We start from the raw sequence: 14,423 nt of genomic DNA, 5'->3' as shown, positions 1-14,423 counted from the left end.
TACAGAGGTACTTAATATAATATACTTAGATGATCTAACGGAAATGCAGTTGGTGTCTATATTCATTCATGAAAAGTCAATTGTTTTGAACGCAAATTTTGGAAAAAAAATCTTTGTTAAAATAACCATTCACAAATGACACTTGTTGAAATGAATTCTTAAGAAGATGCTGCTGCTCATGGTCAAGTAGATCAGTCAGGTTTGACACATGCGCTAGCGTGTCAGTTGAGCTAATGACAATTCTGGCACTTGATCAAATCATTATTAAATTTCTTCCAGAAAATAAATATATATCTGGTTAGAAGTTCAGCTTTATTTGTAATAACTAACATATCCCCTCTTTCAGGTTCAGTTTGAAGCTATATATTGGTACTAAGAGAAAATATTTAAGAAGTATTCTAAAAGTGCTTGTGTATCTATTTACTCGACTCTCTCAGGGTTAGAATGTCGGCAGTCTCTCCATACACAACTGCACCTCCCGTCTTCATGAAAACGACGGTCAAATTTCATTTTTGACACATTATCATATACCAAGTGAATTTTTAACTCCTGAATAACTTTCCATGTCCAGAAATGAGATCGTGTTTTGAAGAGTATTGTCCCTTGGTTATTAGCCAAATTGTTTAAATTTGATTGTTTCCCTTTATACCATCTAAACGCGGGTATCGATTTTTGTTAATCTTTCTTATCTTGATAGTCTTGACTTTGCGCTGGTTTTGTTAAATGGGGGTATCGTAACGACATGGAATTTATAACTTGCCCGAGGCTATTTGCAGTATACATAACTTTGTAATTTCATCAAATTGGTGATTTTGAATGATAATCGGGTTTTTGTTTCAAAACTGAGAGCCGGGAAGGTTATTCCGATTACTCAGCGTACATTTTAGATATGTATTTAATCTTTTGATTATATATTTTAAGGGCAAAATATATACAATAACTTTAAAATCAATGAATAAAAATATAATTTTTAAAATTTAAATATTTTTATTCAAACATATAATTTAAAATAACACTTTTTATTTAATTTGACAAAGACGGAATTAGATGGACGTACATGTTTATTATCTGATATACATAACACTGCAATTTCTTCAAATTGGTGATTTTGAATGATAATCTGGTATTTGTTTAAAAATTGTCGGAAAGCATGTTATTCCTATTCCTCAGCGTATTTTTAAATACTTTTTACGGTGAAAATCGAAAAGCGGGTAACGCTTTACTCAAGGTTAACTGACTGGATTATAAATAATATATTTTGAAGTCATAATACTCTTATCCCGCTATATAGCGCTTTTGGTTACGACGGCGGGAAAATTTCTTAATTGCCGATGTGGTCATTGGTTCGGTTTCCGACGCGGTCATCCTTTTTTTTCTTTATTTGATTTTTTTTATAATATTTTAAAAACAAAAACTCATATCCTAATGTTCATAATATGAACAAACTTCAATTTGAGAGAAAGATGATTATCTTTAGCCGAATCTGGAGGTCAGTGCCCTAAAATACATATTTACATATAGTTTGTCAGTAATTAAGTTTTAAAGCCTTCTTAAGAAATATAGCATTTATTTCAAGATATCGGAAAATAATCTTGTTCTTGGACGATCTGGAGACCAGTCCCTTGAATTTTTTCAATATTTTTTTTAGGGTAAAATATAAATATGTATCTCGGGTCTCCTTGAAAAAAGTGTCTTTTCAATTTAAAAAGTATTTAAATATTATGGATCTGTGGCCTATAAATGCATTTCATTTTCCATAATGTGAACTTGGATTTTGAACAGTAAAAAAAAATTCAAAATTTATAACTTCATATCCATAATTTAGATTTTTACTTAAAAGTGTTTAGACAAGAGCTGTAATAATTGTCCCTAGCTGCGGGGCAAATCAGACAACCAGACACTAATCCAATTAGTAACCATAATATACACAAATCTGTCAGCAATCAGTTAACTTATTGGTAGAACGCGTTTTTTGACTTTAATCTTGTATGACAATATGATAGTGATGCTTGATTGGGGTTTATCATGTACAGATATGCAATAATTACGAATAATTGCAGTCGAATAATATGTTTTCATATTTGCCGATTACTTTTAAGTGAAGTATGTGAAAAAGAGTAAAACTTCAGATGTATGTTTTAATGTGAATATTACTTTCATTGTCCATGTATTTTATTTACATGTACAATATTCAAGTTTAACTCTAAATACTTCTAGTAGTGAAAATTAATATCAAATGAATTATAAATGGAATATCTTTATTTAAACATGTTATTTAAAATAACATTTTTTATTTAATCTGAAAAAGTAATGGCATTAAACACGGAATTACATCGACACACCTGTCTATCTAATTCAGAGACGTGTACCAGTTTAACCGTTGTCATCAGTACACGTGTACTTAGGCGGGTAAAAATTTCCAAATTAGTAAAATCAGTGATATTCAAACGTTTTGGGAAGCAAGAAGACATAAAAAAAACTTATAAATAAACTCATTGAAAGAAAGATTAACTTTTCTAGTTTACTTCAATAACTTAATAAATGTTGTGAGATGAGTATAAATATGAGAATATATCATTTAAAAAGACCATGTAAAGCTTAAAATCTGTCATTTCCTACAGAAATCAATGGGACTCGGGATAAAAAATAGTTACTTATTTCAAACGCTTAGGGAAGAAAGAAGATCATATTTCATTTTATTAAAAATTATATTGAAAGAAAATGTAAATATTGCAGATTACTTCAATAACTTAATAAATATTGTCAGATAATGCTTTTGATGTCATTTGATGTGTTAAAGTCTTTTCCCTTCTATATTTCAATAGGCGCAAATTGACCGATAACGGCTAATTGATACACTCGATAAGCTGTTATCAGGGGAGACAATTTCGCCAATAAGCCAGCAAATTGGCTTAGATTTCTGGGTATGATTGTATTTTCATGTTCAACAAAATAAGTAATTTTCAACACAATAAGTACTGTTCAGCACAATAAGGCCTAAAGATTGTTAGTTTACGATATCCCGATCTACTCTAAATTTTTGGCCCGACCCTAAATGTTTTATGGCATTGGATATTGTTTTCAACTTTTTAACAAAAAGTTGCAAAACTGCACTTTTCGCATAAATTGCATGGGAGATTTCCAAGATTTTAGACACGACATGCTGTAGTTTTTGTCGAAACGTGTTCCCAGTCTATTTTCATCTGAGAATCTTTTGGTTGAATAAATGAAAAAGATGACAAATTTGGTGCAAAACATCATTTTAATCAGTATTACACACATTTACAAGGAACCATATCTTAGATAATACATTCAGACAAATAACTTAAGCAAATGAATATGTGCAATCCACAATTATATTACGATATACGGCAAAATGACATTCACAGAATATAAAAATGTGTTTATACACGAAACAGAAATGTTTTCTTTTGCGTAAATGTGGGTTACTGTTTATAAGCTTTAAAAAACACAAAAAATATGTTACTCTATCCAAGGATAACATTTTCATCTCTTATTTATTAGAACCCGTATACAATTGGCTGAGAAACGGATTTCTTTCTCTGTATAAGTGAGTTATAATATTAGCAAACAGATATATATACGTTACAATCGAGGTAGACTAAATATTTGAAATTTCGAGTACGTTTCAAATATCTGTTCTAGCATAAAACAGCTGTTCTTGTCACTTTTCGGGGGTGTTTTTACAGGAGAAAAAACGTGTGTTAACTCGCGCTCACGTGCTGTTAAAACACCATTTCTTATATGCGCGTTCCGTGACAAAGCGTAAACGTAATACGGCCAGAAAACGGATAGTTCAATATGAAATGACGTCAACGTGAAAAAACAACGCTGACATTCCCGCGCATTTCATGGAAATTTAATGACGTTGAGGGACAATATATTCATTTATTAGTTTTTACGCGTTTTACGCTAGAATAGCGTTAGCGTATGTTCTTTTCGTGCTACAACGTCTTCAGAATCCCTCGGGAAATGTTGGTACCGTCGCCCTACCGGGCTAGGGCACCAACCAATCCCTTGGGATTTTGCAGATGTTATAACACGAAAAACATGCGTTATCCCTACATTAAAGTGCCACACTGATCTCCATAGAAATTGATAGTTTCAACGACAACACCACCGTAAATTATGTACACATTTCTGCTAAATAAAATCATTCAGTAAAAATAACATTCTATAAGTCAAGTATAAAGTATTTTTTTTTCTCTCAAAAAACGTCTAAAGCATGGCATTAATATCTTTCTAATTTCTAAGATATAATCCATTTACATAAAATTCTCAAGTTAAAGGTACTATACTTATAATTATACAATATTGCGTTTTGCAAATTCATCTACATGCATAGATGTATATTATGTCTTTCATAAAATCTACAAAAACCTGTGTAATACCAAATCTAATCTTTGCAGAATAATATACGTTCAATGTATTAAAATGTTTATTAAATGTCATTTTTAAATATTTTCCTTTATTTGAATTAACTATAATGGAAAGAAATACCACACTGCAATACTGCTGTGGTCTAACTTAGATGATTTTTTAATATTATTGTTTCAAGATATCACTGCCTAAATTTAAAGGTGGTAAAGAGTTTTGCAATGAATTCATATCTAGACGTTCTAAACAGAATTTTGTACAACATCAAAAGAGTAATAAAAATGAAAGGATATAAAGAGAAAAAATATTCGCAGTATTATCTATATACCAGACGTATTTAACGTGTGCATTGTAATAACAGTAATATGTTCAAAACCATACAATAAAATATGTAAATCAGTCAGATCAAATTTTAAATATGGAACAATACCTTTGTTTTCAAATCTAATTCCTGTATAAAATGAAGGTTAAACGTGAACGTTTAAATGAAGTTCTGAAATAGCATTTCTTTTACACTTATGTTTGTCATCAAATCTTGCTGTTCTTTTTTCGTCCAAGGAAACAGTTGAAAGGGACCTGTTTGGAGATGAGACTGAAAGAAGAAGATCAAGTTTTGGATCATCGATGTATGCACTGAAATTCCTGATTGTATCTTGAAGTCGCATCATTTCAGGGGCTGAAATAAATTCATATATACACATCATTATATGTAATGCCTGTGAATGCTACAGTTATTTGGCAACTAAACTCTATTTCCTAAATGCATCTATCCATCACGCTTCAGTGATCATGTGTGCAAATAGACAAGCCTGACAATTGACCTAATTTTCAGTAAGAAAGTCTTTAGGCCCACTATATACAGTTTTAATTACAGAAATCAAATACCCAGAGTATTATTGTGACCAACATTGTTTACTTGCAAAAGAATGCATCGACATTTATACTTTGCATATAAACCTTAAAATTGTGCACTTATTTTATTATATGTCAATCATTAAATCCACTAGCTTCATGAGAAAAGCAGATATAATTTTATTTAACGAACAACATTTTAACCATATTCACTATTTACATTATAACAATTTACCTGCCCAACACATTATTTACCATACTGTCCCGTACTGTCTCGTACTACATGATACTTAGATACGGACAATATTTTCAAAAAGTTACCCATCTTTTAGATAAACAACTTTCAAAACTACTGAAACCAATTAAGTCTTAATATTTTAACTTTCAGGACTTGAACATTAGTTCCGTGTCAGTGAAATTATATTCGATGTTTCAGAAGTGAAGATATCAGGATAAAATCTACCATCATTGACTTTACAACAAATTAAAACCCGATTTAACTAAAAGACAAATCATGTCAGGTATACATACGTTATGCCGTCGTATAATGTACGTTTATTTCACTACACGTTGCCATAGAAAGCATACAATTGAGATGCAACGTTAGACCATTCACTGTTCTAACAGGTAAATAAAACGAAATTAATTTAAGAGAATAAATAAAACTAAAAATATTAGATTTGAATGACCACTATTTTAATTTGGTATGAGTACATGGTTAATGTTTAAGTACTGATTGAGAGAATAGTTAACGTTTAAAGTACTCGTGGAGTACATGGTACGAGGGTCCTGCAAAAAGTTCTGTCATTTGGTTCGTATTCTTAGGTGCTACGTTTTATCAAAATTATTTTTATTACAAACCTTCAAAGTATTCCCTCTTTATCGAAACACATTTTTGTAACCTTTTTACCCAATCGCGAAAAGCAGATAAATAGTCTTCTTTTGATATCTGTTTGAGACACTGATAAATACCACTGCCAAGAGAACTTCTGGACTTATATTTCTTTCCAGAAATCATTTTCTTAAGCCTTGGAAATAAAAAAGTCACAGGGACTCAGGTCAGGTGAATAAGGCGAATAGTTTACAATCCTCTGCTTTGACGTTTCTTATTGTAAAACTCTTTCACTTTCTTCAGTACAGAGGTCTTGTAGAATCATTCAGTGACTGTATGACCAGATGGACAAGGCACTTGAACGACTGGTCCACTAGAATTGAAGAAAATTGCGTACACCATATATTTTTCGAGCTTATGGTTCTCTTGACAATAAAGGGGTGTTTTTGATATTTTCGCTTCCATTGCTTATTATCAGCCCTTCTCTGCGGCTCAAACATGTGCACCCATATTTTGTAAACTCTTGGCAAGTTAGAAATAACCCGTCTATCACAGCCTTTGTATGTTTTTAGAAGTTCCCGGGCACATTTAAGGCGTTGTTTCTTTTGCTCCTCAGTGATCAAATGAGATATCCACCTGGCGCAAACCTTTCTCAGGTGCAAACGCTTTTTTTTCAGAATTGTTTGCACACTGCCTTCTGATATGCCAGTACAACTGGTTATATCTCCCACCGACAATCGCGCACTCTGTTCGACCACAGCTTTTACAGCAGCGATATTTGCTTTGGTAACAGAGGACGGGTCATCTTCGACAGATAATTTCCCAGCTTTAAAAGCTTTAACCCTCCTACAAATTGTGCGCATTGAAATGGCCCGAGGTCCATATATACCACACAATTAATCAAATATCTGCTTTGAATCTATATCGAACCTAATACAGCATTTAATATAGCTACGAATTTCAGTCTTTTCGTCAATTTTAAAATGTGACAAGTAAATTGGTCAGTGTATATGGCGGCATGTATTTCAATTTTAAATAACTCGGTCGTTTGAAAAGCAATTTGCACGAACTAAACGGATATCGTTAGTTATTGGATTATTGGACACACCATGCAAGTGCAATGAAGCGTTTTAAAAAATACCTGGGATAAAACACTACGGAAGGCAGAACTTTTTTCACGACCCTCGTAAATGTTCTAAACACTTAATGTAGTCACCCTTACACTTCAAATATGCCATTTTCCCAATATAAAACCACGATCGATTTCTTAGTAGAATTTAGTTGTTGGTGTCTTTATACCACTTACTGAAAGTTTTGAAGAGATCTGTTGCCTGTTGAGACATTTTCACTATTGAATCAATTGGACATGCCGTTTCAGAATTTGTTAAATGGTGCAACTCTCGCATATGACTCGTCAGTCTTCCACAATCCAGCAATTGTTCGTTGCATCTTTTATGGGTGTCCGTCAACTCCTTGAAAAACAAAGAATATGACGTCTAATATAAAAAATACAATGAATGTCTGTATTTTGTATTCTTGCAACGTAACAAAATTATTCAGATATTAAACCTATAATAATAAAAATATCAAAGCCATATAGAATTATTCACCTTTATTCTAGAAGACAAAACATGTATCTGATCTTGCATGGATTTTCGCTGCTTTGAATCATCTTTGATTTTGTCTTCATATTGGTCTAAAAGCTTTTTCAGAAAAGTTGAATCAAAGTTGTGGATTACTTATAAAAGATTATGATCACCAATTTGCACATTGTCACTGGCACCAAGCTCAACTAACCGAACAGCATGTTCACTAGAAATCTAAAAGCAGAAAATGCTTGTATTGATAGAAATATAGAAATGTTAAATTGTCGACACTTTAAATACATTGTTGGCAACACTGTGTACCAAACGTTCTTGAAATGTTAAGTGTAGTCAAGAATATAACTATCACGAAATTGAATTGCCTGATATATATACATACACTTATTATCAGTATTTACTTTTTAAATTGAAACACAAATCAAGTAATAACAAACATATAACTTCACTGCATTTGTATTGTTTGCTTTTGGCTTTTTGATGTTGGTCCATTGAAAATAATTTAGGCATTGCAGACACATTTTGTTACATATTATATATATTAGTCAAATTTATGAAATATCGAAATGTTAACTCATTCTGTCATTTGATTATTAGGTAGAAGAACTGTATTGCGTAAAAATGAGTCATATTTTCATATCATTACATAGGACTATTTATAATTTAGAAACGTCATACACAGTCTTAATTGATATCAAATTGTAGTTAAAAGTGTCTAACAATGCAAGGACGAAAGTAAATCTGAAAGAGGTTAAGTGGATACCTGGTAATATATGCCATACTTTGTAATATTTTAGAATAGTTAATAACTGGTCAACTATACATACAAATATTTGTGATCGTTCATCAGCTAGTAGACTGTAACATATACACTTTTGTCAGTGAGTAATAAATGTATGAACATAACTTTGTTATTGGTATACTATTGTCAATACATGTACATTGTAACAGGAGGTCATCCTGCCAAGAATCAGCTTAACACATTAAAGAATTTATTCAATAATTTTACCCATCCTCATATTTTACATTAGTTAGTTTTAAAAAGGAGGGTGCAAATATTACTCTGTTATATATTTTCAAATTTGTTAACGTACACGAACATGGTTTTTATCACATAACATTAAACACATTTTAACCTGTTTCAGTTCATAATGAACTGGTAACTTACCTTTTAGTACAATAAAGCATTAATGTCTGGGAAACCTACCCTATCATTAATATTATTAGAAGTGTTCAAACGGTCAGAAGGGCAAAAAAAAAAACACAGCATGTCACATGAATATTTTCATGTTTAGAAAAACACTCACTGTCATCCTAAAATGGGTATCTATTCAAGGCATATAAAAACCTTTTTTTATAAGATTTAAAACATTAATTTTTATAAGAATATATATTCAGTATTTTTATAGAAGGAAGATAATGTGTATGTTCATATAAACATAATTTGTGCAATTATATCAAGGAAGACTGAACGTGCAATCTGATCTGACGTAGTTATCAAAAACATAAACATTGTGGCGTCGTTCAAAAGTCTTTGAAATTGACAGTTTCAAAATCATATTCAGTTGTAGACACAATGTAAATCTCCGTTTTCTCGCGGTAAAGATTAAAATTGAATCGATACGACTGTACGATTATTACTTGAATTACGGATTTTTCAAATTAAAATAAGGAACTGCATTTTTATTGGAAGGCGAATAAAATCTAACATGGGCGGGGTTTATGGCTGTTCTTTCTATTTATTGTTAGTCGAATATTTATTATAAGGTGTTCTTAGATTTATGGAAAGGAACTTCATTCGTTTGTGACAAGCTACTTTTACAATGTAACTACAAAGACTAAATATTATTTTTTTATGCATTGATTCAAGAATATTCAGTATAAACGTACAAGAAATGAAATTCTATTACGTTCAATACTTTAATACTTCATATAACAACAAATTAAAAGAAAGAATTAGAAAGTACATTCATATATTCTTTAAGTCTTAATTTTCCAGACCCGATTCAACATCTCATACCTGTTTCAATTGGTCCAGTTCATCTTCATACTTTCCGATCTTTTCTTCAAGAATTTTATTTTCATCTTCATATTTTTCAATCTTTTCTTCAAGAATTTTATATCCTTCTCTCAGCTGCATACATTTTTCTTTCCAGCTACGCTTAGTTCTTGATCGAGGCGCAAAACTTCCGTGCGGCAGCCAAAGAGGAACCCCATCTGTCCGCCTTACATGTTTTTCTCCGTCTGTAGAGCCTTCCATGTCATTCTGGTTACGGCACTGTTTTCGGTTCTTTTTACCCATATTTTTTCAGTGACAAATGTTGATATTGTACCGTATTTAAAGGAAGCGAAGCGCGATTATTATTAACATATTTCTGTCCAAAAATGCTAATATTTTCAATTCTTCCCACTTAATCACTGTTTTACCTCGGCAACGAACACTGTTACCTGTACCGTATTTATATTAGGCGAAAAGTTATAATTGTTTCTATCCAAAAATGACACTGTTTTCGTTGTATTTTCCATGTTTACTTAACCTTGCACAACATTGCCAGGAATCGACACATTACATTTGTTTTTATAGATTAATATCAGGAAATAAATAATTAAGTACACGAATTAACAGCTTAATAGCCATACATCCTGTTGAAAGAAATGTGATAAAATTGTATCTAACACGCGCTCTTCTATGATGAATAATACACTTGAACTTCGGGTCTAAACTTTGGTAACTAAAATGACATACTTAATATTAACATTCTTTAAAGATCTGAAGAGGAAATGGATGTAGTGTGACTAAAATTATCTACTTTTATGAGCGAAAGCTCCGACCAGAAATAAAAGCAGAATTTGATAAAATTATGTGCGGTAAAAATAATCGAAGTGAACGAAAAGTATAAATCAAAAAGCTTGGTAGTTCCTCTTTATTTCCTTATAGTATATATATTTCCTTTATTTTCAAATAAGTGTTTCAAAAAAAAAAAAAAAAAAAAAAAAAAAAAAGTACATAACGTTACGCTACAAATGATAAAACTAAACCAGAACTTTGCTGTTGTGCGTCATTAAATCGTAGTGTTGTCATTTCTGTTTTCAGTTCTTCGTTTAAACACGCTACTGTATTTCTAAGAAAGTAATCAGTTTTGCTTATTTATTGTATAATATGCAAGAACAATAATCTACCACTGGTAATAGATGAAGATTGGAATTTAATGAAGTTGACAAACGAACCGTATGTGTGAGGGCTGATATGGATCCTTGCTGGTTGGAATGCCCTAATGTTGGTTTCCGGTTTTATATGTAACCAGATTTGTTTTGAGAAGTATGCAAATCAGAGATATTGTGCGACTTCAGGAGTGTTATATTTATCAGTCCAGAGACTTCACATTTTGATTTTGTTCACAAAAAATGTATCAAATACGACTGTCTTACATAAAATAGTGGAATAGATTTCACTTGTGTTAAAAAATAAATTGTAAACAGAGTAAATTCAGCAATAACTGCTTGAGACCTATCTGTTCCATTTGTTTGAAATACAAGTTGTGGTATATAACAACTAAAGGTCTCCGTGAAAGTACTTTAACAGACTAGAGGACAGGTGATATACGATTGCAAACAATGTGTCGGCTCGTCCAATAAGTTTCTTGTTTCGCCGTTGTTTTACACATTTCTATATTCGCTAATCGAAACTGCTGCAGGTGTAATGAAGTATTTCGACCCCCATAGAATAATGACCCCCCGGTCATTATTCTATAGAAAAAGTGACCCCCGGTCATAGTATTATGACCTCCAGATCATAGTACTATGACTCCCCCACGTGAAGTAAACTGAACCTCACGAAGAATATTGCCTCCCATAAAAAAACGACCCCGGTCATTTGGTCAAATTTAGTGATAACTCATGTATCTAAGGTCTAATTGCTGCATTTTATGCCCCCACTCGGGGGAGGGCAGCATACAGATTTGCCCTTGTCCGTCCGTCCGTCCTTCCGTTTGACCATTAGCCCCAGATACCATCACTTGACACAGAAATCAGAGCATTCCGCAACGGGAAAAGGGATTCTATTTCTAGACGGTGTATCTTGGTGTATACAATTTTTTTCAGGAAAATAACAATTCACAATACGTTCACAAAACACACCAGTGTCAATAATCCCTGCAAACTTCGGTATGAAGTAATTCTTCAGAAGAAAACTGCACAAGAAACTGCTAGCATAGAAATTAGTATTAATAGAAGTTGCAATACTTAGCAGTGGCAGTAAAGTACGGTAGCGGCAACAATAGAAAGTAGTAGAAGTAGTAGTAGTAGTAGTAGTAGTGGCAGTGGTAGTAGCAGTTGCAGCAGCAGCAGCAGCAGCAGCAGAGGAATAAGTGACAGCAACAACAACAGCAGCAGGAGAAGAAGAGATAGATGTACACGACGTATTAGTGGAAGCAGGTATAGTAGTATCAGTAGTAGCAGTTGTAGTAGTAGTAGTAGTAGAAATAGTAGTAGAAGAAGAAGTACATGTAGTAATAGCAATAGAAGTAGCGGCACCAGTAGTAGTAGTACAATCAAAATGTTAACTATTGGCAATTGAGGGTATTAGAGTTGTAGATCTAGTAAAATTGTCCGTTAGGTTTGGTGGGGATCACTTTTTAATAGATATTATCGTCGAAAGTCTTTTTAGGAGCCGGTGTTTCACACGGAAAGAGTAATTTTTTTAAATAGAATAATGTCCGGGAATCGATATTGTATGAGAGTTCGAATGTAGTAATTTCGGCAGTGAGTATTTTACATGGAAGGAGTCACTTTTTCTATAGAATAATAACCGGGGTCGTTATTCTATGAGATTCGAAGGGAGTCATCTTTAGGGAGTCAGTATTTTACTTGGAGGGGTCAATTTTTCTATAGAATAATGACCGGGGGTCGTTATTCTATAGAGTTTTACAAAGGGAGTCAGTTTTTTATAAGGGGGGTCACATTTTCTATAGAATAAGGACCTGGGGTCGTTATTCTATGGGGGTCGAAATACTTCATTACACCGGCACATCGAAAGTGTTGGCAATGTCTCTCCTAAGTTGTATTTGGTGAAGTGAAAATCAATGTGAGAAAGAGTAGTACTACAAGGTCACAGCAGTGCGATTATTTTGTGATTTCAGAGTAAGTAGATTTTAGAAGATACATGACCCCTACTTTTCTCTTCATTTTATGTGAGTTTTATCATAATACTTTAAAATTAATATAATTAGTCAAGCTATGTGTGGCAGCTCTTTGAAAATTGTAATTTGAATATAAAAAATACAGGGAATACTATTTAGGCTAGTGTGCCCTAAAATTGTTAAGTGTCGTGGACGACAGTTAGTGGTCACGTGGTATTTTCCATCAAGGTCTTTGTAAGTACGTCGATTTTAACAATTTTACTGCTTCAATATAGAAAAAAAATAATTGACCACATGAAAGTGGAAAAATTGTTTTCAGTGGCGAAATGTTATTGTTCTGTGGAAAGTAGATCTAGCTTTAAATATGCATTTAAATAGTCTCAGCGCGGAAAAAAGACCCGCTTAAACGAAAATGAAGTCAGGCATCTTGAGAAGTTCACACGACGTAAATTTCATTTTATTTTATTATTTGCAGCAATATGTTGTAAAATTTTCATCGTTATGTTCTGTAAAGAATATAAGATTCTTTCTCTGGTTGTAGGTTTTTATGGGAATACCCGGCTCTCGGGTAACTGTTTATATGGTAACAAGGACCTATCCCACATGCACGTACAGCCAGTGACAAAATCTTTTTCTTGCATACCATATTCAAGAAAAGATATCAAATATTAGCTTCCATTTTAGCAACTTTTAGTCTCGGTTTTTGTTTAATCACTTGCAACGTAACGTCATGTATTTCTGAGAAAATAACGTTTTTGGAATAGAGAAATTAACTATCAGGAACAAAGAAGGATAATTACTGAAGATATTGAACTTTTATTCTTTTTGTATGAAGTAAGATTTAAATCACTATGTAAATCTACATGTACGTAGTTCGTAATATGTCATTAACAGCACGAGAGTCGCACAAGGAAATTTTCCAGCATCGGGGAAAATACTGAAAATCCTAGTCCACTGTGCAAGAATATAGCACGATCACAAGTTTCATCCCGTTTTACGCAAAAGCTATATCACTCACAGTGGGTGAGTGACATACAGCGAGCCGGTGTGGATTATATCTCTCTGATAAAACACATTTATTTCAGGTCTATAGGTCTAAACACAATAATTTGATAAATGTTAAAATATCGTATTGACTCGTAGACGGAACTAAAATCACTTACTTACTGACCTCAAGCAGTGACGTCATAAAACATAATACTTATGACGTCGAACCCATTACAACCGTTGCAAATGATTGGATTTTTCTCGAGTGACATTTTTATAATTGGATGTAATAATAAAACAATTGGTTTGGGCAATATGAGAATTTATCGACCAGGAAAAAGATGATATCAATCTCAGACTACGGTCTCGGTTAATATCACTTTTTTACAGATCGATAACTCCTGAAATCGACCTCTTCAAAGGGCAATAATTGTCTAGTATTTCATTAATTTGCATAAATTTCTGTATCATGCAGAGTAATGTTTAACGTAATAATTTTAAAAGTTTATTTTCAGAGGTTAGCATGTTTCAATATGTAATAGATCTACCTGTTTCAGTTATTTTGGGCATCTTCCAACAGCTGAATTGATTCCGCTAGCACAATATTTCCATCCA

General features: G+C 32.6%; 1 protein-coding gene across 3 annotated transcripts in view; it reads right to left on the bottom strand.

Moving 5' to 3' along the window:
* Positions 1-14,344, bottom strand: part of LOC123533609 (uncharacterized) — a 31,484-nt gene extending 17,140 nt beyond the window's left edge. Inside the window, exons 1-3 of one of the 3 annotated variants that reach the window (XR_008372396.1) lie at positions 9,704-13,540; positions 7,693-7,902; positions 7,389-7,554 (exon numbers count right to left, since the gene is read on the bottom strand). Coding sequence is in view for 1 of the 3 variants with exons in the window: in XM_053551252.1 (XP_053407227.1) it covers positions 7,389-7,554; positions 9,704-9,985 (448 nt within the window). In the remaining 2 variants the exon portion in view is untranslated. Of the gene's footprint in view, positions 1-7,388; positions 7,555-7,692; positions 7,903-9,703 lie in introns of all 3 variants that reach the window. The other 2 variants (XR_008372399.1, XM_053551252.1) reach the window with 2 other exon arrangements.
* Between the last annotated feature and the right edge of the window lie 79 nt (positions 14,345-14,423).

This window comes from Mercenaria mercenaria, chromosome 1, assembly GCF_021730395.1.
Source record: "Mercenaria mercenaria strain notata chromosome 1, MADL_Memer_1, whole genome shotgun sequence".
Taxonomy (NCBI): domain Eukaryota; kingdom Metazoa; phylum Mollusca; class Bivalvia; order Venerida; family Veneridae; genus Mercenaria; species Mercenaria mercenaria.
The sequence above is the reverse complement of the archived record's forward strand: the minus strand, read 5'-3'. Positions and strand labels throughout refer to the sequence as shown.